The 23,628-nt window shown below is 43.2% G+C and overlaps 1 protein-coding gene across 3 annotated transcripts in view; it reads left to right on the top strand.

Annotated features, from left to right (window-relative positions):
• The window catches only part of SPATA13 (spermatogenesis associated 13), a 144,003-nt gene that overhangs the window by 74,568 nt on the left and 45,807 nt on the right, over nt 1-23,628 (top strand). For all 3 annotated transcript variants that reach the window (XM_023517219.1, XM_023517220.1, XM_023517218.1), the window contains exons 3-4: nt 15,626-15,991; nt 17,700-17,844. In XM_023517219.1, coding sequence (XP_023372987.1) covers nt 15,626-15,991; nt 17,700-17,844 — 511 coding nt within the window. The remainder of the gene's footprint in view (nt 1-15,625; nt 15,992-17,699; nt 17,845-23,628) is intronic.

Below are 23,628 nucleotides of genomic sequence, written 5' to 3' on the forward strand. Positions count from 1 at the left end.
GCTTCCTCTTACGCTGTTAATGTATATGTGAAAAAGAGAAAATGTAATGATGGTTTTATCCAATTTGCATTTTGTGTATTAGGAATCTTCAGTGTTACGTGCAGAGAAGTGCTTGTGAAGTACAACCTGAAACCTCCCTTTTATCTTGACACTGAGAAACAGATTACAAGTTATAGGAAACAGAACCAAAAATCACTTTGGACAATGCAAGAATTCCAACTTTCATGAGTTAAAAGCAGCTTTTGTCTTTTTGTACTTTTTAGGTATACATTTATGTATGTGAGTCACTATGAAAGTTTTGAGATAGATTGTATTCTGGTCCTTTACTTCACTTCCAGCACGGTTGACAGCGTCTTTTCTGACTCCCCCATGCGAGTTTCATCTTGCTGGGCTTATTGGTGTTGCTGGGAGGGCTTCATTTGTTTCCATCCACGTGGATTTTAGGTTTCTTGTTTTGTGTATCTCAAAACTTTCATAATGACCCACGTATATGTTATAGCTTCTTTACCCATATTTTGTCTGTATATGTTTTGTATTACAAAATTGAATTTCAGTCTTTACTATATTTTAATATACAGTGTGTTATGTTTTATTTAGCTCATTAACAGGGTGCTTCAATTTACATGCTTAAACCACATTTAAGTCATGTTTATTGTTGGGTATGGAAATGCTGAAATCTGTATATTATGGGATTAAAGTAAAAGTTTCTGCTTTTTTTATACTTTCAATAGAGTAATTTTTAATAAGAATCATTTATAATATACAACTCTAAAAGTGAAAAAATGATTTTTGAAAAATCATAAGCAGTTTAACCTGTGTTATTGAAAAAGAACCTGTCATGACACTTTTGTTCACAAAATGCGTTACACTCCTGCCACCTAGTGGTGAGTTTTGTTGTAAGAGGAGTGGTCTGTGTTGAGAGAGTCCTTGGACTTCACACTTCACACTTTCAGTGTGAAAAATGCAGTTTGGCATTTACTGGTTGACAGTGCCACCTGTTCTCTTATTACAGAAATAAGCACAGGAGTTTGGAGTGTTAGTGCTTGTTTTCCTACCAGTGCACACAGGAAAGGGAGCCTCTCCTCCCACCTGTGCAGAATAGAGTCCATAGCTCATGAGTGATGAAAGGTACCATAGACAAAGCACACATCTTTTCAATGGTTAAACCCCTTTCCAGGCAGCTTTGGTAAGCTGCAGTCTGTTGGTAAAGGTTTCCAGTTTGGTTGGACCCTGGCTCTGCCATTCAAACACTGGACCTGCTATTTTCATACTGGCTGCCACTGTATAGATGTCATTATCAGTTTTGATGATTTTCTTTTTTTTTTTTGAGACGGAGCCTCAAGCTATCCCCCCTGGGTAGAGTGTCATGGCATCACGCTCACAGCAACCTCCAACTCCAGGGCTCAAGCGAGTCTCCTGCCTCAGCCTCCCAAGTAGCTGGGACTACAGGCGCTCGCCACAACGCCCGGCCATTTTTTGGTTGCAGCCATCGTTGTTTGGCGGGCCTGGGCTAGGGATCCAAACCCGCCACCTTAGGTGTATGTGGCTGGTGCCTTAGCTGCTTGAGCCACAGGCGCCAAGCTGATGATTTTTTTTAATCCTAGGTTGACATGACTTTTTAAGACAGGAGGAGGTAAGGTCATTTTTCCCAGAACTCTTTTGATATAGCACATTGTTAGAGTCTTACAGGGGATTGATAAATTCTTCAAACAGTTTGGCACCACATTAATTTTTAAAAATGCACAAGAGTTAAATTTTAACATCATCTTAACTTTTACATGTTCATTCGATAAGGCACCAAACCAAATTTGTTGACACCTACCAGGTCTGAGTGACCAGGTGTGGCTCTCTAGGGAACATAGGTGATGCCAAGGAACTTTTACTCACACCCAGATACATCTAAATCACAGGAGGACTGTGCAGAATGGATTAAATCCCACAAGGGGGGGCGTGTAAAAGCAAAGTGCTGTGGTTTTCAGAAGAGTTGCAGTTCTCACTCAGGGGCCAAATGAAGAAAGGCTTCATAAGGGTGACCGAATCTTCGTAAGGGTGGCCACAGGGGACATTCCAGTAAGGTGCAGTAGCTTAGGCATTTGTGCAGAGATTTCCTGTGATTGGAGAAAAGAGGAAGTAGCGTGATTTCATATGTAGGGGAATAATCCAAGTTACGATAAAATCATGAAATCCATTGTGTTAAGTGAAGTAAGTGAGGTACAGAAAGATGAATACTGCTTATTCTCATGTGGAAGCCAAGAAAGTTGATCTTATAGAAATAGATTATAGAATAGTGGTTACTAGAGGTGGGGGAGGGCAGCAGCTCTCAGATAAAACAGTACAGCTGAATAGGAGGAGGAAGTTCTAGTTCCTGGAACCCTACAGGATGACCATAAATAACAACAAGTTATTGTATATTTTCAAATAGCTAGAACAGATTTTGAATGTTTGCAACACAAAGAAATGATAAACATTGAGGTGGTGGATATGCTGATTACCCTGATTTGATCATGGCATGTTGTATACTTGTATGTATCAGACTGTGTACACCATAAATATGTATACACCATAAATATGTACAATCATTGTGTGTCAATTAAAAAAAATACAAGCAGGGCAGTGCCTGTGGCTCAGTGGGTAGGGCGCTGGCCCCATATACCGAGGGTGGCAGGTTCGAACCTGGCCCTGGCCAAATTGCAGCAAAAAAATAGCCAGGCGTTGTAGCAGGTGCCTGTAGTCCCAGGTACTTGGGAGGTTGAGGCAAAAGAATCGCCTAAGCCCAAGAGCTGGAGGTTGCTGTGAGCTGTGATGCCACGGCACTCTACCGAGAGTGACAAAGAGAGACTCTGTCTCTTAAAAAAAAAAAAAAACAAGCAAAAGACTACCATAAAGATCACACATGAAAAAAGAATTAAAAACATTAGAAGTCCAGATCATGAACACTCTTGAAATCCAGGGTAAAGAATCTGCACAGTATGTGGTTAACACTGAGAAACCACAGACATTTATGGAGAAGCTGCCCAGAATTGTGCTTAGAGGAATTAACCCACCAAAAGTAGAGAAGAGAATTGGAAAGGTGAGCAGAGGGAGAGGCATCAGGAGTGTATTGCCAGATTGCTCAGAGATGACAAGGGCCTGATATGCGAGCGTGGACATGGAATAAGTAAGGAAGGAACAGGAGAGACTGAAACCGTGAAGTCAAACTATGCAGGAGAAATAGTCATGTACCTTGTCAGTCAGCACCTGCTATGTGCTGGACGGGGGTTCCTAGTCTAATTGGTAGAGGGCATTGTGCACAGATAGTCACTATATGGTGACACCTTATAGTCAGTGGTAATGTGACAATAAGTGCTCCTCATGAGAATGCCCCAAGGCAGAATTAGTAACTCTGGGGGGAAAGTGGCAGAACTGGGGAGGGACAGTTACATGGGGTCATGAGCGCCTGGGGCACTGGCCTTCCGGGAAGCACGGAGTGGGGACATGTGCCAGAGCTTGGCTCTGCTGCTTACCAGTTCTCCTCTGTTGCTAAACCTCATTTTTGGCACCTGTAAACCATAGATGATGAGAGGCCTGACAGCATAGGGTTGTTGTGAAGGTTGAATGGAGTGATGCTTTTACTTAGCACAGGGGTTTGCATGTAAGTGTCCAGCAGAGTAGTGAGTCTGTTGTGCTCAGGTTGCTGCCCATGGTCGCTGTGACATTCACACAGGGTGGATAGGTGGAGAAGTGGACGTAAGACTGGTCTGACAGGTCCAGACATCCTTAGGAACAGCCTGGCTTAGACCTGTGGATTTGGCCTTCACCTTACAGTCAGTGGTAATCAGTGATATGGCAGAGCAGGGACCACGGAGGGACATTCTGTGGCCAAGGTTGATTAGTCAGAGCTGGGAGGGAGTGGGCAAGGGGAGAGACAGTGTCCCTTAGGACTGTAGATGGGGTCATGAGATCTGGACTGAGGTTATGGAAAGGCAGATGAGATGACTCCAAACTGCTGATTAGTGTTGAATGTTCATGGGGAAAGGGAGGTTTGGGGTGACTGGAGGTTGGTGGGTATGTTGTATTGAGTTACTGTGCATGAAACCATCCATGAGTACAATGGACTGGAAAGAGGAAGGCACCACTAGCCACAATGTCACTGAAATAAATCCTCGCTCCAGTTTGTAGTACTGGGATAATCCAGAACAGGATATTTTAAATTTCAACGAACAGTTGTAGGACTTTTATGATGCTGCCAGATTATGTAATGATAGTCGCAAGGTGCTATCTTGGTGTGATGTAACCAGAGGTACAGACCCAGTACACAATTTTGACTCTGTGCAAGTATAATAGGTTACTCAGACATTACTCTTTATGTTGCTCAAATAGTGGGGAGATTTAGATAGGTCTGGAGTTGAGAAGCTATCTTCAGCTGTTTCACAGAGTCATTGCTAGAACTGGAAGGATGATGTTGCATTTATGTAAGTAAATGTAGTGACCCTAGGAAGTCTGCCCAAGATCTCATTAGCAGTTTTATTTAGGTATAATTTCCATAGCATTGAACTTACACATTGTAGGGTCATGTCGGGGGGTTTAGGCCTATAATCCTAGCACTTTGAGAGGCCAAAGAAGGAGGATCACTTGAGGCTAGGAGTTTGAGACCAGCCTGAGAAACACAGAAAGACCCTGTCTCTACAAAAAACAGAAAAATGAGCTGAGCATGGTGGTGTACACCTGCCCTGCCCAAGACAGGAGACTCTTACTCTGTTTTATGTCTCTGTCCTTCTGAAGTGAATGCTTTTATGGAGCTGTGCAGCGTGGCATGACATTGTCACCTAACTAACATAGCACGTCTCCATCACCACAGAAAGTATTAGGTGCATTTGCTATCACTAATGATGAGCATCTTTTTATGTGCTTATGTATTTTATTTGATGAAGTGCCTATTCATTTAAATCTTTTGCTCATAACTTTATTGCTTTCTTTGTCCCACCTCCGTATATTGAACTACCCATGACTTTTTTTTGTTTGTTTTGTTTTTTGTTTTGAGACAGCCTCACTATGTCACCCTCGGTAGAGTTCTATGGCATCACAGCTCACAGCAACCTCAACTCAAACTCTTGGGTTCAAGCAATTCTCTTGCCTCAGCCTCCGGAGTAGCTGGGACCACAGGTGCACACCACAACGCTGAGCCATTTTTTGGTTGCAGTTGTCCTTTTTGTTTTAGTAGGCCCAGGCTGGGCTTGAACCCACCACCTTTGGCATATGTGACTGGCGCCCTACTCACTGAGCTATGGGCACCGAGCCACTATCCATGGCTTTTATACTACATAGAATGTACATTTCCATATTCACTGGGTTCACATTCATTTTCTCTGACAAAGAGGTCCTTGAGTTTGAATCACAAAAATTACAATTACAGTTGGAAAGAAAATTTTTAAATGAGATATTATTTAATGCATTCAAACAATATTTTTCTAATGAATTTAACTTTTTTTTTTTACAGGAACATTTACTTTGTGATGACTGTCATTGTTTTATATAGGGTGGCCATAAAGTTTGTGTGCAATTTAAATAGTTGTAACTTGCACATGAACTTGATGGCGATTCTGTATTTCCTAAATAGCAACTCTAGGGTGGACATTCCACAAACATTTTCCCTTTGTGGGTGGCTTATTAGTGTCATGTGGAGAGAGTTAATATTCTATTCATCATCTTTGTGTTAGCTTATGTTTGGTTTCTCCTAGGGTATATTTGGTTTATATTTGCTTATTTCCTTTTTGCAGGAAAAAAAATTCTTAAAAAGAAAAAGAAACTTTTACAGAAATACTATTAATAATAGAAATTCTGATCATGAATCTCAATGTGAAAGTAGCTTTATACTTAACAAGTGAGTCATTTTCTAAGTTAGTGTTTTAAAAATAAGCTTTCATGTGCTCTGAAAGGTTTATGCTTATTATTACATAAAAAGATATTTCTTTTCCAGTGGAAAGTTTTAAAGTATTTATGAATGGGTGCTCAGTGTTTGACAGGTTGTATGGGATTTAATAAACATAAAAAAAAAACTTCTAAGATTATTTCTATAATTCTGAAGAAAACATACAGTTTGAACTTTCCAGTGGTTCATTTCTAGAATAGTTTCTCTCTAGAGAAATGTCATCAAATAAGATTCTTTTTCCTTAAAAACAAGAGGTGAGAGGGAATTAGAATATATACCTATATATGTGAGCAAGAGATCAATTGCCAACTTTTATATAAATTACCATAATAACCATTTATAATCAACTATAAGTGATAGACTGTATCACGTTAATACTATGCATATTAAGATTTCTAAAGTTTATGAAATGCTTAAATGAAATTATATGAATAAATATCATGGTATATTCACCAAAGTTTTATTATTTACTCTTAATTATTGCCTTGTTTTAATTTGTAGGTAGGAGAGGTAGAATAAGACCTTGTTAGAGTCCTGAAATACAGAAACATAAATTTCTGTATTCTCCAGGGGGAAATTTTAGCTTGATGAGTGAGAAACTGATTTCAGTATATGAGGACTGACAGTTAAGTTCTTGAACTCATTCTAGAAAAAGCATTACATACTTCACTGCCAAATATCATTATAGTCACCTTGGAAGTCCTCCCCTTGGAGAGCTATGCACTGAGGCCAGTGCCTGGCCCACCCTTCAGAGCAATTTTGGAACTCTTTCTGGAGTGGCCATCAGAGCTGTCATCATATTATTACATCAAAATATCTTCCTTTGATATTTCCTTTACCTTTGGGTAAAAAAAAAAAATTCTTCAGGGGCCAGATCAGGAGGGTAGGGAGGGTTTTCCAATGTAGTTATTTATTTACTGGCTAAAAACTCCCTTACAGACAGTGCCCATGTGAGCTGGTGCATTGTCGTGATGCCAGAGCCACATCTTTTTCATGCCAAGATTTTCAGTTAAAATTTTCTAACTCTTTCAAAGGCTGAGGTGGGTGGATTGCCCGAGCTCAGGAGTTCAAGACCAGCCTAAGCAAGATTGAGACCCCTGTCTCTAAAAAATAGCTGGGCATTGTGAAGGGCACCTATAGTCCCAGCTACTTGGGAGGCTGAGGCAAGAGGATCACTTGAGCCCCAGAGTTTGAGGTTGCTGTGAGCTATGATGCTACGGCACTCTACCAAGGGTGACTAAGTGAGACTCTCCCTCCCCCTGCCAAAAAAGATTTTCCTGTTTCTCTGTTGATGTTTATTTGGTCTGCTGTGCTTATCATAAAATCAGCCAACAGTTTTGACACACATTTGATAAATTTTGTTCTTTTTTCATCAGTTCTGCCTGTTCCTGGCCACCCTGACCTCTCTTCATCAGTTATGCTTTTTCCTCCCTCAGATAAACATTTAATCCAGTTGTGCACTGCTGTTTCCTTCACGGCATTATCCCCATAAACTTGGACTAACATGTCCCTGATTTCACTTACACTTTTGCCAAGTTTAATGAGAAATTTACAAATGTTTGTTTGTTGCTCCAATTCAAGTTTTGACATTGTTGTGAGGGCACACAAAACATAAACCAGCAATATTGAAGGCCATGCAGCAAGACACTGCCCCATGTGGACAGGAACACAGCTGTGAGACCCTGACATACCAAGGTTATGGAACCTTACTGAGCTGTTTGTACAGTGCTGCCAATGTAAGCACATGGGCAAGTTCATGACCTTTATTTCCAGACCTGGTATATTACACTGTACACACACAGTGAAATCTTATTATTCAGCCTTAGAAAGCATGCTTCCACCTGGATGAGCCCTGAGGGCATTATGCTAAGTGAAAATAAGCCCATGACAAAAGTCACAAATAGTGCATGACTATGCTCACACGTATTACGAGGAAGCTGGAGGAATGAAATTCGTATAAACAGGAAGTAGAATGGTGGTTGCCAGGAAGTGGGGAGAGGTGGAATGAGAGTTGGTGTTTGATGTGTACAGAGCTCCACTCAGGGAAGATAGAAGGGTTCTGGAGGTGCGTGGTGGTGATTGCCTAACCCTGGGGGTGCTGACTGCCACTGAACCACACACCTAACACTTGTTCAAATGGTAAACTTTATGTTACACATATTTTACTACACAAAAACTGAGATGGTGCAGGTTAAGACTGCTTCAAATGCTGGCATCATGGTTATGTGATAAAATTTCATTCCACTGTCCCTTTTGACTGTGTGGTAATAGTCTTTCCTTAGAGCTTGGGTCACTGCTGCCATTTTCCCAGTCCAAATCCGTTCTTCCTCTTGACTTTTTAGGTTGGATTTTCTTATTTTTTTTTTTTTTTGCTAGTTGGAATAGGGTAGCCTGCCTACCTAAGATGCTTCCTTTTGGGCCATTTGTCTTGGTAGTCCACCTGATGGCGCAGGAAAAAAAACCACCTTGGGCTCCAGGGTGACTTTAGGGCCAGAGCTATGCCATTTTTAGTAGGCCAGTACCACAGGTGGGGCCAGATGGCTGAAGTCTTAGTGCAGTTTGTGATTAAGGCAAAGGACTATATTCCCATTCCCTAATATATACTTTCTATATATTTACTTACAGCAAGGATTTGTTGTATATTTGGCTTTGTATTTTTGCCCTTTTTGTGGTATAAATTATTCATCTGTGATTCTTTCACTGCCAAGTTTTTAGTTAAACCTATTGGAGATATTTTGCAGCAGACACTTTAGATTTTCATATGCCTTGGTGGAAATAAAAAGGAAACACTACTGGTACTGTATGCAGATCATCCATATGACTCAAATGCCTTTGGCACACAGCCCATCAGAGGTGGGCGTTTACTTCTCAGGTAAACATTGGACTCTTACAAGTTTCAAGCAGGGGTAATACGAGCTATTTTTAACCAACACCAACCATATTTGTTGGCAAGGATCCATTACTTTGCTTCTCACATTCCTGGGACTAAATAGGACACCTTCAAAATAGGATGTTTGTTTTTGAGACAGAGTCTTGCTCTGGGCTAGAGTGTGGTGGCATGATCATAGCTTACTACACCTTCAAACTGCTGGGCTCAAGTGATTCTGCTGCCTCAGCTTCCCGAGTAGGTGGGACTACAGGTGCCCACCACTGCACCCTGCTAATTTTTCTATTTTTAGTAGAGACAGGGTCTTACTCTTGCTCAGGCTAATATTGAACTCCTAGCTCAAGGGCTCCTCCTACCTCAGCCTCCCAGATCAGATGTGAACCACCTCGCTCAGCTCATAAAATCATTTTGCACCATTCTTACCTCCTGCTGCAAATAGAGGGGTCATGTCTAGTGCTGGCTTTGCAGAGATGAAATGAAGTGCCTGAACTGTCTTGCATTGCTCTCTTTGGGCCTATGTTAAAGCAGTTTGAAAATTTAAGATATCTAAGTAATGGTAGCACCACTTTCCAAAAGAAAAGAGAAATGATGTTAGTTCTACATATGTAAGTATTTCCTTGTTCTTGCCTGCCACTCTTCAAAATACGATAATACATCTGGGTTTGTTTGTTTGTTTTTTGAGACAGAGTCTCAAGCTGTTCCCCTGAATAGAATGCCAGTAGCATCATAGCTCACAGCAACCTCCAACTCTTGGGCTCCAGAGATCTTCTTGCCTCAGTTTTTCTATTTTAGTAGAGATGGGGTCTTGCTTTTGCTCGGGCTGGTCTTCAACTCCTGAGCTCAAGCTGTCCACACACCTTGGCCTCACAGAGTGCTAGGATTACAGGCGTGAGCCACCGTGCCCGGCCTACATCTGGGATCTTAGGTGTGCCCCTTACCTATTTAGAGTCCTGGGCCATATGTTTACAATATATAATAAATGGGCTTTCCTGAATCAAAGACCAGAGACAAAAGGAAAAGAAAGAAGTAGACCTATGGGGGGGGTCTTTCAAATTATGACACATTAATTTTCATTTAAGGAAAATTAGGTAATGTGGTATAGTTTTTTTTTTTTTTTTTTCTTGAGACAGTCTTACTTTGTCACCCTCGGTAGAGTGCTGTGGCATCACAGCTCACAGCGACCTCAAACTCCTGGGCTTATGCAAGTCTCTTGCCTCATTCCCCCAAGTAGCTGGGACTACAGGCACCCGCCACAGCACCTGGCTGTTTTTTGTTTGTAGTTGTCATTGTTGTTTGGCAGGTCCGGGCTGGATTCGAACGTGCCAGCTCTGGTGTATGTGGCTGGTGCCCTAGTGGCTGAACTACAGGCACTGAGCTGAGGTATAGTTCTAAATAGTTAAATTCTACTTTTTTATTTATGAGATACGAGTCCTAAAATTCATTTCCCTGGAATTGGACATGCGGCTGGTATCATAGGCTATTCTTAGTGATATTATCTAACCTGGGAGTTTTAACCTGGCTTTATCTAAGGACATGGACAGAAATCTGGGAGTACGGATTTTATTTTTGTTTTTATTAGCCTTTAGCTAAAATGTAGCACTTCCTTCAATTATGAAAGTAAGCAACAAGCCAGAGTAGTTTTAACAAGACCTATGATATTGTCTGATCACAAATCTTTTTTACCTTATATAATAGGTTTTGCTAATTTTAAAACAAATTTTAGAAGTAAAGCCTTGCTTCATTGCTCAGGCTGGCATAGTCATAACTCACTGCAGCCTTGAATGCCTGGGCACAAGTGATCCTCCTGCCTTAGCCTCGCGAGTCTGGAATTACAGATGTGAGCCTCTGAGACCAGCGGACATCTCAAGATACCGTGTATTCTTATCTGACATAGTACTGTGTTACAGCCATTACCTTACCTTTACAATCCTCTCATTTTATTTTATGCATGTAAAGATATGATTCCAGCACACATGTTACCAGACCCTCTGGTAACTGTTACTCCTGCCTCCTCCTTCCAAGAGGTTTGACATCTAAGGGAAAGAAAACCTTCAACGTTCTGTTTTTCTTTTTGTGAAAGTATATACCAAGGTTGCAGGTTTGCAGAGAGGAAAGGACAGAGGGTTGTTTGTTTTTCCTTTGTTTTGTCTTTGTGGGTTGTTGTTGTTGTTGTTGTTATTGTTTTGTTTTGTTTGAGATAGCCTCACTCTGTCACCCTGGTTAGAGTACTGTGGTATCATAACTCACAGCAACCTTTAACTCTTGGGCTCAAGCAATCCTGCCTCAGCCTCCCAAGTAGCTGGGACTACATGCCATGACACCTGGCTACTTTTTCTATTTTTTAGTAGAGATGGGATCTCCTTCATGCTCAGAATGGTCTCAAACTCCTGAGCTCCAGTGATCCACCCACCTTAGCTTCCCAGACTACTAGGATTATAGGCATGAGCCACCATACTGGCCTTCAGACTGGAGTTTTGAAACCAAACTCACTGGGTTGTGTAATGGGCTTGTCCCCTTTCTGGCTCTGTTAGTCATTTTATTTATGTTAGCCCCAATGTCCTAATCGGTAAGATGGGGCAAATAGTACCTGCCTGATAAGGTGCTTGTGAAGATGAGATAAAGGTAACACATATCCCTGGCATAGGTCTGGCAGTAACAGTTGGCAGCATCATTGCAGTCCTCTGAGGCATCAGCTGCCAAGGTGTTTTCCCTGCTCACTCCATCTCTGTGATTATATGTGGATTGCATATGGCATCCATAACTGTGGAATGCTAGAAAACCAGGGAACTGAGCTTATTGTGTTAATATGCATCCTCAGAAGACCTTTGGCTTATCCAGAGTACCTTTGCTTTAGTTTAAATTTTTTTTTTTTTTTTAAGACAGGGTCTCACTATGTCGCACTCACAGCTCACAGCAACCTCCAACTCTTGGGCTTAAGTGATTCTCTTGCCTCAGCCTCCCAAGTACCTGGGACAATAGGCACACATCACAATGCCCAGCTGTTTTTTGGTTGCAGTTGTCATTGTTGCCTGCTTTAGTTTAAATTTTTTCAAGGATTCATAAAACATCTTTAATTTCCTTACCTATAATATTTTCTTCTGAATTAACCTTGCTATCTTAGTTTCCAGGGGTTGACCTAACAAGTTATCACAAGGGAGGTGCTTGAAACAACATTTATTCTCTTACAGTTCTGGAGGCCAGAAGTTTGAGATCAAGGTGCCACCAGGTCCCAATCCTTCCAGGACCCTCAGGGAAGGTTTTTCTCTGCCTCCTTCCTCTAGTCTAGTGGTTGCTGGCTGGCAGCCTTGGTGTTCTTTGGCCGCTGCATTAAGACTCACCTCATCCAGAGTGACCTTATTTTAACTTGATGACATCTGCAAAGATCAGACTCCAAATAAAATCACAGGTGCCGGGGGTTAGGACTTCAACATCTTTTTCAGAAACATAAACTACCAACACCCTGCATTTTGATCCTATATACTTGTCTGGATGGATGGATGTGAAATCAAGTTATTTTATGCAAATATTTTTCTTTTTCTTCAGGTTAATAATTTGCTTTCACCGTATTTTTTTTTTTCAATTTTTGAAGTGTCTATTTGAAGGTAGCAACGTCTTTATTGGCTTTTTATTTTCGTGGAGTGAAAAAAAAACTTGTATAGAAAGGAAACATGGGATACTGACTCAGTAAAGCAAGCACTCAAAAAATATACGGAGAAGCAAGAGTTAAAAGGGCAGGGACTCCACTGAAAAATCTGTGTACAAAAGTTTATGGCTTGGGCGTGAATTGGCTGTTCAAGCTGATAGAGCCCAGATTGATCCTTGCGGTAGGCAGAGCTGTGGCGGGGCCATGTAGGCCAGAGTCTAGAGGACATGGACGTGGGCAGCTGCCTGCTGCTTCAGTGTGTCTGTGGGCACCCCCTGCCCATGCCCCAGCCTGAGGTAGGTGTCAGCTCCTTGGGGAAAGTTGTTGGCACGTGTGTATCTGTAGATCCAAGTATAACCATAGTCAAACTAATTTTCTGCATTTTAGCAATACATAAAAGTTTCCTAAACATTTGGTTTTAGAATATCCATCAGAGTTCAAATTTGTTTCACGAGAAATTTCACTCACTTCTGGCTAGGAATCAATATTTGAATGTGAGATTAAACCTGAGGGGTTTTCTCTCCACCCTTCCTTTTTGTGATTTTGCTGGGATAGACGTTTCAATTGTGTGTTTCCTGAATTTGCTATTCCTAGAGCATTTTGCACCTTTCCGAGGCCGTGTTTTCTCCTTTTGTATCTTCAGTAGCACTGTGTGAATGTGGGAAGTAGAATGACAGTGGTTCTTTATGTGCGTTCCGTGGTGTTGACGCTGAGGCGTGATGTGTTAGAGGAAGAATTCTGTGCCCTGTCACCTGCTGTCTACTGGCCTGCTCTGAGCACACCTCCCATACCCAGCCTTGATTACTTCCCCGAGTATGCCATCATTTTTTGCATCACAGAGAAAAAGTAGGGTGCATGTTGTTTAAGTACAAAAACAAAGCAAACCAAGATCCTCCCCCCCCCCCAAAAAACCTTAAAAGCAAAACAAAAGAACTATACAGCCATTGTGAGCAGTTAGACGTCTTGCCTGTGATTTTGTTGTACTTCTATTTTTCCTAATGTTTTGTTTCTGAACCTTTTTAGCACAGTGATAATATAATTGGATTTATTCTCATTGTCTACTTAAGATGCCTGTGCTATTGGATTGAATAAAGTCTTCATAATTCTTTCATATGTAATGCAGAAAGCAATGTTAATTTTGCCACGATTTTGCTCATCCTTTTTGTCGGTGATGTTGGGGAGGAAAACTTTTCCTCATACCCTTGGGGGCCTGTGAATTAAACAGATAAAAGAGAGATTAGCAAAAGGAAAGATAGATTTTGTACGTGTGTGTATGTGAGAGAGAGAGAAAGAGAAAGTTCACAGAAAAGTGTGACTCAAAGAGGTATCAGTGCAGAATTTGAGGTTTAGGGACCGTCTTACTAGGGAGAAGGAAAAGGAAACTTGAGGGGAAACAAATGACTTACAGGAAAGATAAGTGGGTTTTCAGGAGACTAGACGAGGGGATACTTGTGACAGCGTTTAGGTGTGGATTCTCCTCTCTTTCCTGACTGAAGCAGTGTCCCAGAGGGGATTTATGACATTGAGTTCTTTTGGGAGTCTCTGCTTTTAGGCAGATAACAGAACTGAAATGCTTTCAGTTCCAAATTATTTTTATGCCACAACAGCCAAGTCAGCCCCTTCAGTGGTGACTTGAATTAATGATAGGACCCCGGGCAGCAGGAGTGGGTAGACAGCAGCGCCACTGGAGTTTGCCAGGAAAACCGCGTTTTGGAGCAGAGGTGGTGAGGTGGCATGGCTGGAAAACTTCTGAAACAGAAATGAGAGGCCCACCTGTTCATATCTTTGTGCTGCTAGTTGACTCTGTGGCCCTGGGCAGCTCCCTTCACTTGCTAGGTCTCAGTTCCCTAATTTGAACGGTGTGTCTGTAGATCCCTTCCTATCCCCTCTGCTCCTCATCAGTTCTTGACAGTGAGCATTAGACACACCAGGCTGGAAGCCATGAGGCCTCCATCACAGGTCTCGGGTCTCTGTTAGTCTCTGGCCGGATGCATGTCCTCCTGGGCCACTACCATCCACCATCCAGCTTTATCCAGGCCTAGCTAGTTTGGGGGGCAGGTGGGGCTGCACCACTAGCTCTGTGGCACCGTCAGGGACGCCTGCTGTGGCCCCCTTGCCTTTCCTTTCCTAGTTCTGATTGTTGTCCCAGTGCCTATGGCCTGACAGCTCTTTTTTTTGTTTTTATCTTAAATAAGGTACAGGCTGGAAGAACCACTGCCAGTGCTTAGCCAGACAAGAGGGGTTGCAGAGATAGCCCTATCTCACAGCCCTACCCTAAGGCAGCCTTACACCGCGGGGACATCACTCTATGGCACAGCTTTTAGGAGTGATAATTAAATCCTGTGATAAGGGCTATCTTTCCATTGTGGCATTTCATCCTTCCGAGGACCTGCCATTGCCTAGTGAACAGCTGCAGAGTCAAATTGCAGAAGTTCAGTACCTTGCCTGCAGTTGCTCTAGGTGTCCAGACACCTTCACAGCACAGAAGTGTGCCCAAATCCAAACTGCTTCTGTGTTTCTAGGACATTGTGTTGCCTCTGAAAAAAAAATAACTTGAAAATTAGAAAGTGTTGCCCCATGTAAGATCATAGAATCTTGAGCCTTGGGATTGTCCAGTCTGAACTCTGAGATCCAGAAAGGTTAGCTGTGACCTGCCCAAGCTCACACAGGTCAGCACTCTTCACACCATAGACTGTTGCCGGCAGGAACCTGGGGATCCTTGGGTGTTGAGTGTTGGGTCCTGATAGGAGTAGATTTAATCCTCTATGAGCACCTTCTGTTTTAAAGTTGTGTACATTATTGAAAGATCCTTCAGAGCAGCAGGGGATAGCATTGCCCCTTCATTTCTTCTCCTGGCAGGCCTTTGGTCCCCAAGGCTGTTATTACGTATATTTTAGGGGCACCTACGCTGGTTACAAAGTTCATTTTATAAACTCACAGGGGTGCTGATTTTTTAATGTTAGATGCCAAACATTACTATTTAAATTATAGCATAATGCAGCCTAAACTGAAAGATAGATTTGATTGTTTTAATCCTTGTTTTGGTTGTCTTCACTTTCTGTTTTAAATAAACAAGTCCATCAAGAAAGCCCAGAGGAAGAGCTGGGAGGGGGGATACACACAGCTAGTTCTTTTTTAATTCCTTCTTGGATATTTGAGCTCATCTAACCTGTTCGCCTTTGAAAAGGTTGTCACTGATGAACCCGGGAGGCGAGGCTCGTCCCAGGAGGAGGAAAGGACGGAGGCACAGAGAATCCCCAGGAGGAGATGGGGCTCTGGGAGACGGCCACGGCCTCGGCCGTTCTCAGACTATGGCCAGCTGGCCAGCCGCAGCTTGTCTATACCTGAAGACTCAGTTGCCACAGACCCCCAGGAGGAGGACCAAGTGGACGGGGACCCCCAGGCAAGCATGGCAGCTCATGGGCCTGCAGACCAGAACGCTTCCTTGGGCTGCCCCAGAGGAGCGTGGAGAAGACGCCCCATTTCCGTGATAGGTGGGGTCAGCTTCTATGGGAACAACCAGACAGCAGAAATAGAGAATCTTCTGACCCAAGTAAGATCTGGCGTCCTTCTCTCAAAGCCAGCGCACACCCTCCAGCCTCCTGGCCTTTGTTCTCCTGCGAGCTAAACAGGATGCTGCCTCTCCTCCTCCTCCTCCTCTCCTCAAGGATGACGTCATCCACTCACAGCCTCTTCTTCCTGACTTTGTGCAAAACATGCATGAATTCAGACTAACCACCTGACATCTGGGTGCCTTTTACTAATCTTTCTCTCCTGGGATCTCAGACAATAATGTGAAGCTCATTTGCTATCTATTTCTGAATAACCTGAGATTTTAACAAGGGGAAAGGTAGCCACACATATTTAGAGAGCTTTCTGAAGGAAGTAATTATTGAAAAAGAAAGCATTGTCGGTTGTTAAAATGTACAGATAAGAAAATAAAGAAGTGTATTTCTTTTAGGAGATAAGGACGTAATTTTTTTCTTCTACTAGCTTCTTACTCTTTGCTTGACAGTTGCAACTTTGTAACTGGTTTGGCCATACATTAAACATTTACTATTGGTCCCTTAGTGTATTTTAGTAATTCAAGAAGTATTTATCAGATACCTAGTGAGTGCTTTAAAGATATATAACCTATAATTAAAGGCCTTGTATTAAAGAAGTTTATACTCACTTGGTGAGGCTAATACCCTGGCTGTGGTTAGATGTTCACAAAACAGTATGTGAGTAATACTTATGGCCAATTTCATTTTTAAAACCTGCTAGCTGATGTTATAAGTAACCCATAAAATTCTCCTAGACAGGAAATTCTAACCAGTGTTAGTAATGGACAATATGTTTATTTTCTCCCTGTGTAGTCCAGCATAATGGCTGGCTTATAGCGAGCACTCAGAAAGTCTTATTTAATTTGATTGAATTGATTTGAATTCTTAGCATTAAAAAAAAATTGAGTCACAGAAGACCATGAAATCTTTAAAAATTGTAAGATGCTCTGCTTGCTAGGAAATAATTCTGAACTAAAGTAAAGTATGATCTAGTTTAACTTGAAACACATTATAGGAAAGATCTAAAATGCTTAGAAACTATTTGAACCCACTGGGCTTCTGACTGACAGTTAGTTATAGGGATTGTTATTCTAGAAAACTGGAAGGACATTACAGTTCTAAAGAGACCTGGGTAAATGCGTGGAAAACCAAGTCTTTTAAATAAAGTTCAACTGTCACTTTAAGTTTAGTTAGGCAAGAATTGTCTTCAGGTCCACTAATCCTTATCAAGGGCCTGCAGGTACCAGGTTCCGTAGGAGGGTCTGCAGGGCAGAGTAGAAGCAGGTTGAACACACAGGTGAGGACTGCAGTCTGTCACCCTGACCGGTCTTCCGCTCTGTCCTGTTCCTCCAGAGCCTGCTCCTGGGCAGACACCCGGCTAACCCTCTGACCCTGCATCTGTGTGGCAGCTCTACCCCTTCCTAAATTTACCTCTGCTCTTCTCAGACGCCTTGCCTTTTGCTTAGTGCTACTTACTGGCATGTCGCTGTCAAATGAGACAGTGTCATGCTGTGAGGCCAGAGAGTTGATAACAATTATTAAAAACTGTAGAATAACAAACTGCTGCTGAGCCTTGGTGCAGCCTGCAGCTTTTGGCAGGGTTTGGAGAAACCACTTCACATCTGTGAGTGGCTTCAAGGTGAGAGTGTGTGCAAGTCGTTTGCAGGAGCTGCCACTTCCTGGCACCTCTTACAGCTTTCTGCTTCTCTTCCGCAGCCAGCAGTCAGGCCGCCCGTGCCCGCTCACCAGGTGCCGCCCTACAAGGCCGTGTCGGCCCGGTTCCGGCCCTTCACTTTTTCCCAGAGCACCCCCATCGGGCTAGACCGCGTGGGACGCTGGCGGCAGATGAGAGCATCCAACAGTGAGTCCCCCCATCGGATGCTGCGGGAGCCACCTGTTTGATTGTGTCCAGTTCGCCCAAGGTGCTGGGGGAATTAGTACTTCCTGCCTCCCTTGGGGCCAGGGTGCTGCTTGGGACTGTATTCCAGGAGGAGGCTGCACTGTCAGCTGTGCAGCACGGGTGCTCTGAGTGCCACCTAGGTGGTTCCCAGTTTGAGAAGTTTGTTCCTGTGATGGCATCTGCTTACCTGAGTTCCTGCAGGTGGCAATCCCAGTAAGAACTGGGTCCCAGGCTGAAAATCTCAGCTCAGAATGTTGGCAGGGTTGGGAGTTCTGAGGGCTGCCAGGGAGGACCTATGGTAGGCCTCTCCCATCCCTGGTAGCTGCCGGTGCCGTGTGGCTTAGGGATGCATCACCTGAGTCCACCTTCGTGTTCACTGTGCCACTCTCGCCCGTGAATATCTGTCTCATGCCCAGACTTCCTGTGTGTGTAGGGACACCAGTCTAACTGGGTTTGGGTCCACCCCAGGCCTCATTTAACTTCATCATCTACAGAAACTGTTTCCAAATAAGGGAACACTCAGGGCACTGGGAGTTAAGGCTTCATTATCTTCTGAGGGGACATCATTCAACCCAAAACCATATACTATGTTTGTAACAATGTGTAACATGTCCATGTGTTCAAAGATTTTAACTGAATAGGCAGAAATAAAAATAATGTTGCCAAGTGGTAGGAGTGGAGGGGACAGCTCCTATATCTCACCCACATGGGCCAACAGCCTACTTCGTGCTTTCTCTAACACTGGTTTTGTTTTTGTTGTTCTGAATTTTTTCTTTTTAAATTCAGGGTTCTTTTGTTGAAAAACAGCAAAAACTAACTGGCTACTTTAAGCAAAAGGGGGGGATTTATTGGGAGTGTATCAGGTGCTCCCAGAATTGATGAGAGGCCGGGAACCAGGCCAGAAGTAGGAGGGGAGGAGCCCCAGGAAGAACTCTAACAGAAGACTGGGAGCAGAGGAGGCCACCTGTCCTCTCTCCCTCACCCAGGAATCAAAATCCCAGGGTAGAGGATTTAGCTCCTGGCTCTACCAGCTAGTGGTGCTGGATCACGGAAGAGGATTGGGTGTCTCCAAGGAGGCAGCTGCATGGGTTCCCTGTCGACTGAGGCTGAATGCAGTGGAATGTAGTTGTTCTCCCAGAGGAGTTCCAGGTGTCATGGAGGGAAGTCATTCTCTCAGAGGAGAAACACGAGTGGATTCTGGACAGGTCCTGCATTTGTCTGTTCATTCATTCATCCAGTTAACTATTGCATGTTCACTAGGCGACAGCAATGAATGAAACGAAGCCCTTTCAATCACTTACATTCTAGTGAGAGGATCATAGATCAGTAAGTTAAATATTTAACAGGGCAGACAATGCTATTAAGGAAGATAAAGCAGAATAGAGGGCATTGTTTCCAAGAGCATCGTTGGTTCCGATGTGATGTGCCTGTTCTGTGTCTGATCACTCCCTCCTCCTGGCCCAGGCACACAGCAAGCACCTGGAGTCACAGCCATTCCTTCCCCAGTTCCGTGACAGCATCCTTTTGGTGTTTATAACCTGAGATGAATTTCAGTGATATACTCTGTCATAATGAGAAGGGAAAAGGGGAGAGAAGTAAGAGATTCTGGGATACCGCAGAGAATAAGCATTGTAAAAACCTGACATTCCAGCATTTGAACAGATCCCGTAAGTCTGTATACAGGATTCTCTAAGGCACCAGTGGTTACTCAGGAGAAGATGACCATGGGTAACATGAGCTGGTGGGAGCCAGGGAGGGGGAAGGCCACCACCCAGCAGAGGTGACGCTGGGGTGGAGAGTGGGAAATGCTTAGGGGCAGCAGGCAGAGGCTCCAGGAAGGAGAGGGCCAGTGGAAGGAGCATCAGCACCCAGAGACAGGCAGGAACATGATGCATCTGAGGTTGCCTGAGGAGGCCAGCATGCCTAGAGCTCAGGGGACAAGGGACAGAGGAGGGCGCTGCATGCCCGGAGGTAGCGTGCAACTAGAAAGGGCACTGCAGGTCACAGGGAGGAGCTGAGGTGGTTCTTTCTACATGTGGCACAGACTCATTGCCAGCCAGAGGGTAGTGTGTTCTGATTTCTGCTGTAGAGAGGCAGGGTGATTTTAGGGGGAAAGGCTGAGGAAGGGGGGCTGATTTGAAAGCTGTCCACTGAGGAGTGATGGTAGCAGTGACCACAGAAGGCATCGCTCTTTTCTTTGGGTGTTCAATTTCCCAGCAGTTCCCAATAGAATCAGCCTCAGTTCCAGTTCAGTGGGGCCGGAGCCATGAACTCCAGAGGAAGTACTTTTCCCTTGGGGGACTAAATTCAGCTTCAGCTGAGCAGAGTTCTGAGTGGGAACCAAACATTTTGCAAGTTTATCGTTAAGTAATCCTAAGAAACTACTTCTGTGTTTACCCGTGGTCTCTGTGCCCCCTCTTTGGCCGTGGGTGAGCCTCACCGTATTAGTCACTGGCTCCGAGCCTGCGTCCCATCCAGGGCACCATGGCAAGCTTCGGTGTGTCTCCAAGCTGGCTCCGTAACTTTGTTTTTATTAGGCTGTTACGGGATATGGTGACAGGTGCCTTTCACTGTGGAAGTCTCTGCAGAAGCAGTGTTGTACCAGGTACCACAACAGTAGAGCAGCCTTCAGTAAAACCCAGCAGAGGCCTGATAGTTAAGGAAAACAAATCCGAGTCCAGCATAAGTGGCTCTTCCAGCTAGGACAAACTGTCACCCCTCTGTTAGGAAAAGGCCCCACTGTAATCAGCATTCCGCAAGCAGCTATCTGGTTCCTTGAGGGAACCATATCATTAGCTTTGTTGAGGGGAAGGCTCGGGCTTCCTGTGGTCTCGCCCAGGCTCAGCATCCATTTCTGCCACCATGGCCTTTTTTCTCTTTTTTTTCTTTTTATGAACCCTCTGGAGGTGACTAGGAAAGAAGATTGACATCTACACAGTGGGACATACTATGATCACCATTGTTAAACACCCTGTTCTGCAGTAAGGATTCCCATGAGACAGGTATCTTCGCATGCTCTGAGTATATTCTCAATTCAGTCCCCTTCTGCAAGCAACCCCCAGCCTGTTTTGCTCTTTTCAGGTCCTTCTAGACTATTTGCTCCTAACCAAGCTCAGTCTTTCCTGAGGCCATCTGTCTTTCCACTGGGAGGTTTACCTGTTAGCACAGCTACCAGGTTATGGGTAGAAGGTCCCTTTGGGAAAGGCTAGGAAGAAGACTTAACAATAGTAGGATACCTAGCCGAAGGTCACCTTGGCTTCCTCTTCAGCAAGAGGCACTGGGCCTGGGATTTAAGGGCCTTGATCTCTCCATCGTGGTGGAGAAACCATCACGGTGGCTCAAGTCAAGACTCTGCTCACCTACCCTGGAGAGTTCCTACTATACAAATCCTTGGTGGAATTCCTCATCAATTTTGTTCTAGGGGCCCTGAGATCAGTTAAGCACAGCCAGAGATTTCATGAGTCAAGACTATGGGATAATCAAGCTGGCCTTGCTGCCTGGTACAAGAAGTAGGCCCCCTTTTCCGGTGACAGGTGTTTTACTTTCACATCTTCAGTACTGTGGAAACATCTCTCGTCAGCATCGCTGGCCTGGAGACATCAGTAGTGCATTGATTATAAAAGTCACTGCTGCTTTCATCCTGGGATTTGAGAGATACAGCCCCGGGGGTGGTGGGACTACCTGGCAAACCATCTCTAATGGTTTTGCTCTCAGTCCTGTAACTCCTTCCTTGCCATTTGCTAAGGGTTGCAGGTTTGCATATCGACTAAGTGCTAGAGTGGTGCGCGGCTCCTTGAACCCACACACTGATACCAGAAAACCAGCTATAAGATGATCATTTTGAGATAAGTGGGGAAATTTTCATATGGACTACATATTTGGTGGCATGTTAATCTTGCTAGTTGGGATAGTAACAGTGCAGTCCTTATTTGTTGTATATACATACTGAGATATTTTCTAGGAGATATGTGACGTGAGAGATTGGTCTTCAAATATTCCCCCAAAAGTTGGTGGGAAATATTTGAAACAAAATTGGTAAAATATTAATAATTTTGATTAATTTCTCTGCTTTTTGTATTTTCTTGAAATTTGCAATGATAATAAAAGTGTCTTTCCTCCTTCCTGGTCAAATGCTTTCAAAATCTCCAAATCCATAGCCAACGGTTGGTTAACGGCTACAAAATTGCAGCGAGGTAGCAGGATTAAGTTCTAGTGTCCTGCGGTACTGTCGGGTGACCACAGTTAATATTAATTTATTTTTTTTTTTGAAATAGCTGCAAGAGTAGATTTTGAAAGTTTTCAACACAGAGAAATGATAAATGTTTGAGATGATGGATATTCTAATTACCCTGATTTGATCATTACACATTATATACATATATTAAAATATCACACTTTGTCCCCAGATTATTATGTGTGAATTAAAAATAACAAGCAAAATAACCATCCAAATCAAGAAATAGCCACCACTAGGTTTTTCTCAAAATACAGAAAATTGAAAATTAGCAAATTATTATTTTTTATTTTAAAGAAATGAAGACCTACACCTGTGTAAAGCGAGCTGTCCCTTCTCAGAACTTTGCCCCACTGTTCTGAGCTCTTTCCTAGCACTTGTCGTTTTTCTCTCGTCCAGTTTAGGAGTAGACTTATCTCTGATTAGCCCTTTCAGTCTGGGAAGGACGGTCCCAGGAAACAGGCCGGAGTAACGCGTGTGTACTACACGGCATAGTATGAGAGATCATAGAATCAGAATGATGACTCTCAGTGGCACTTAAGGCTGTCAGCCTATAAAAACACTATTGCTTTTTTGGTGGTGATGTTTGTGGCTTCCCTTTGCTTGGTTTTAGGAAGGGTACTTATGCTGTTAGAACTTTGTCCCAGAAAATTATTTTTGCTGTCTTTTGGTTTTCCTCTTTAATGAAGCTTTTCTGTTATATTGGAGATAATTTCTTACATCACAGCTCCTAATTTTCCCATAGTTTGGATTCCAGCAATATTTCCTCCCTTTACTAATCTGTATATTTTGATCCAAAGTCAAATTAGATAAGCTTTTCAAAATTTGCAGCCTCTTGTCCATTTCCCTTCTCTTTTTACCTTTATCCTATCAAGAGTTCAGATTAGTTTGTTTTTGTGATAAACCAAGTGACTGTCTCCATTACCTCCTGAGAATATCCTGTTTCCTCAGCTGTTACACCGAAGTGGAGTCTTTAGGGGTCACAGCAAAGGACTAAAGCATGCCAGCGCACCGAGGTCAGTAGATTTGGGATTACCACCTTCATAAACAGATATGTTTCATTTTTAAAAAATCCCTTTAGTTAACCAGTGAGAACTATATTAGAGCCTTTAGTAATAATACCAGATAATAAAGGAGCAAAATCAGTAAGGTTAGGTGCTATGATACCTTGGTATAAAAAATAGAGGCAAAAAACACTGTCTAAGGGAATACAAACATGGTGAATAGACTTTTTATGGCTTTAAAAATTTTTTCTAACTTAAATAATTGCTTGATTTGATTTTTAAAATGTTTCACTTTTTTCTTTTATATTTATTTATGTTTTGAGATAGTCTCACTATGTCACCTTTGGTAGAGTGCTGTGATGTCACAGCTCACAGCAACCTCAAACTCTTAGGCTTACGTGATTCTTTTGCCTCAGCCTCCCAAATAGCTGGGACTACAGTCGCCCGCCACAACGCCCAGCTATTTTTTGTTGCAGTTGTCATTGTTGTTTAGCTTGCCCGGGCTGG

This window comes from Otolemur garnettii, unplaced genomic scaffold, assembly GCF_000181295.1.
Source record: "Otolemur garnettii isolate 467f Iridium unplaced genomic scaffold, OtoGar3 scaffold00106, whole genome shotgun sequence".
Lineage (NCBI taxonomy): Eukaryota > Metazoa > Chordata > Mammalia > Primates > Galagidae > Otolemur > Otolemur garnettii.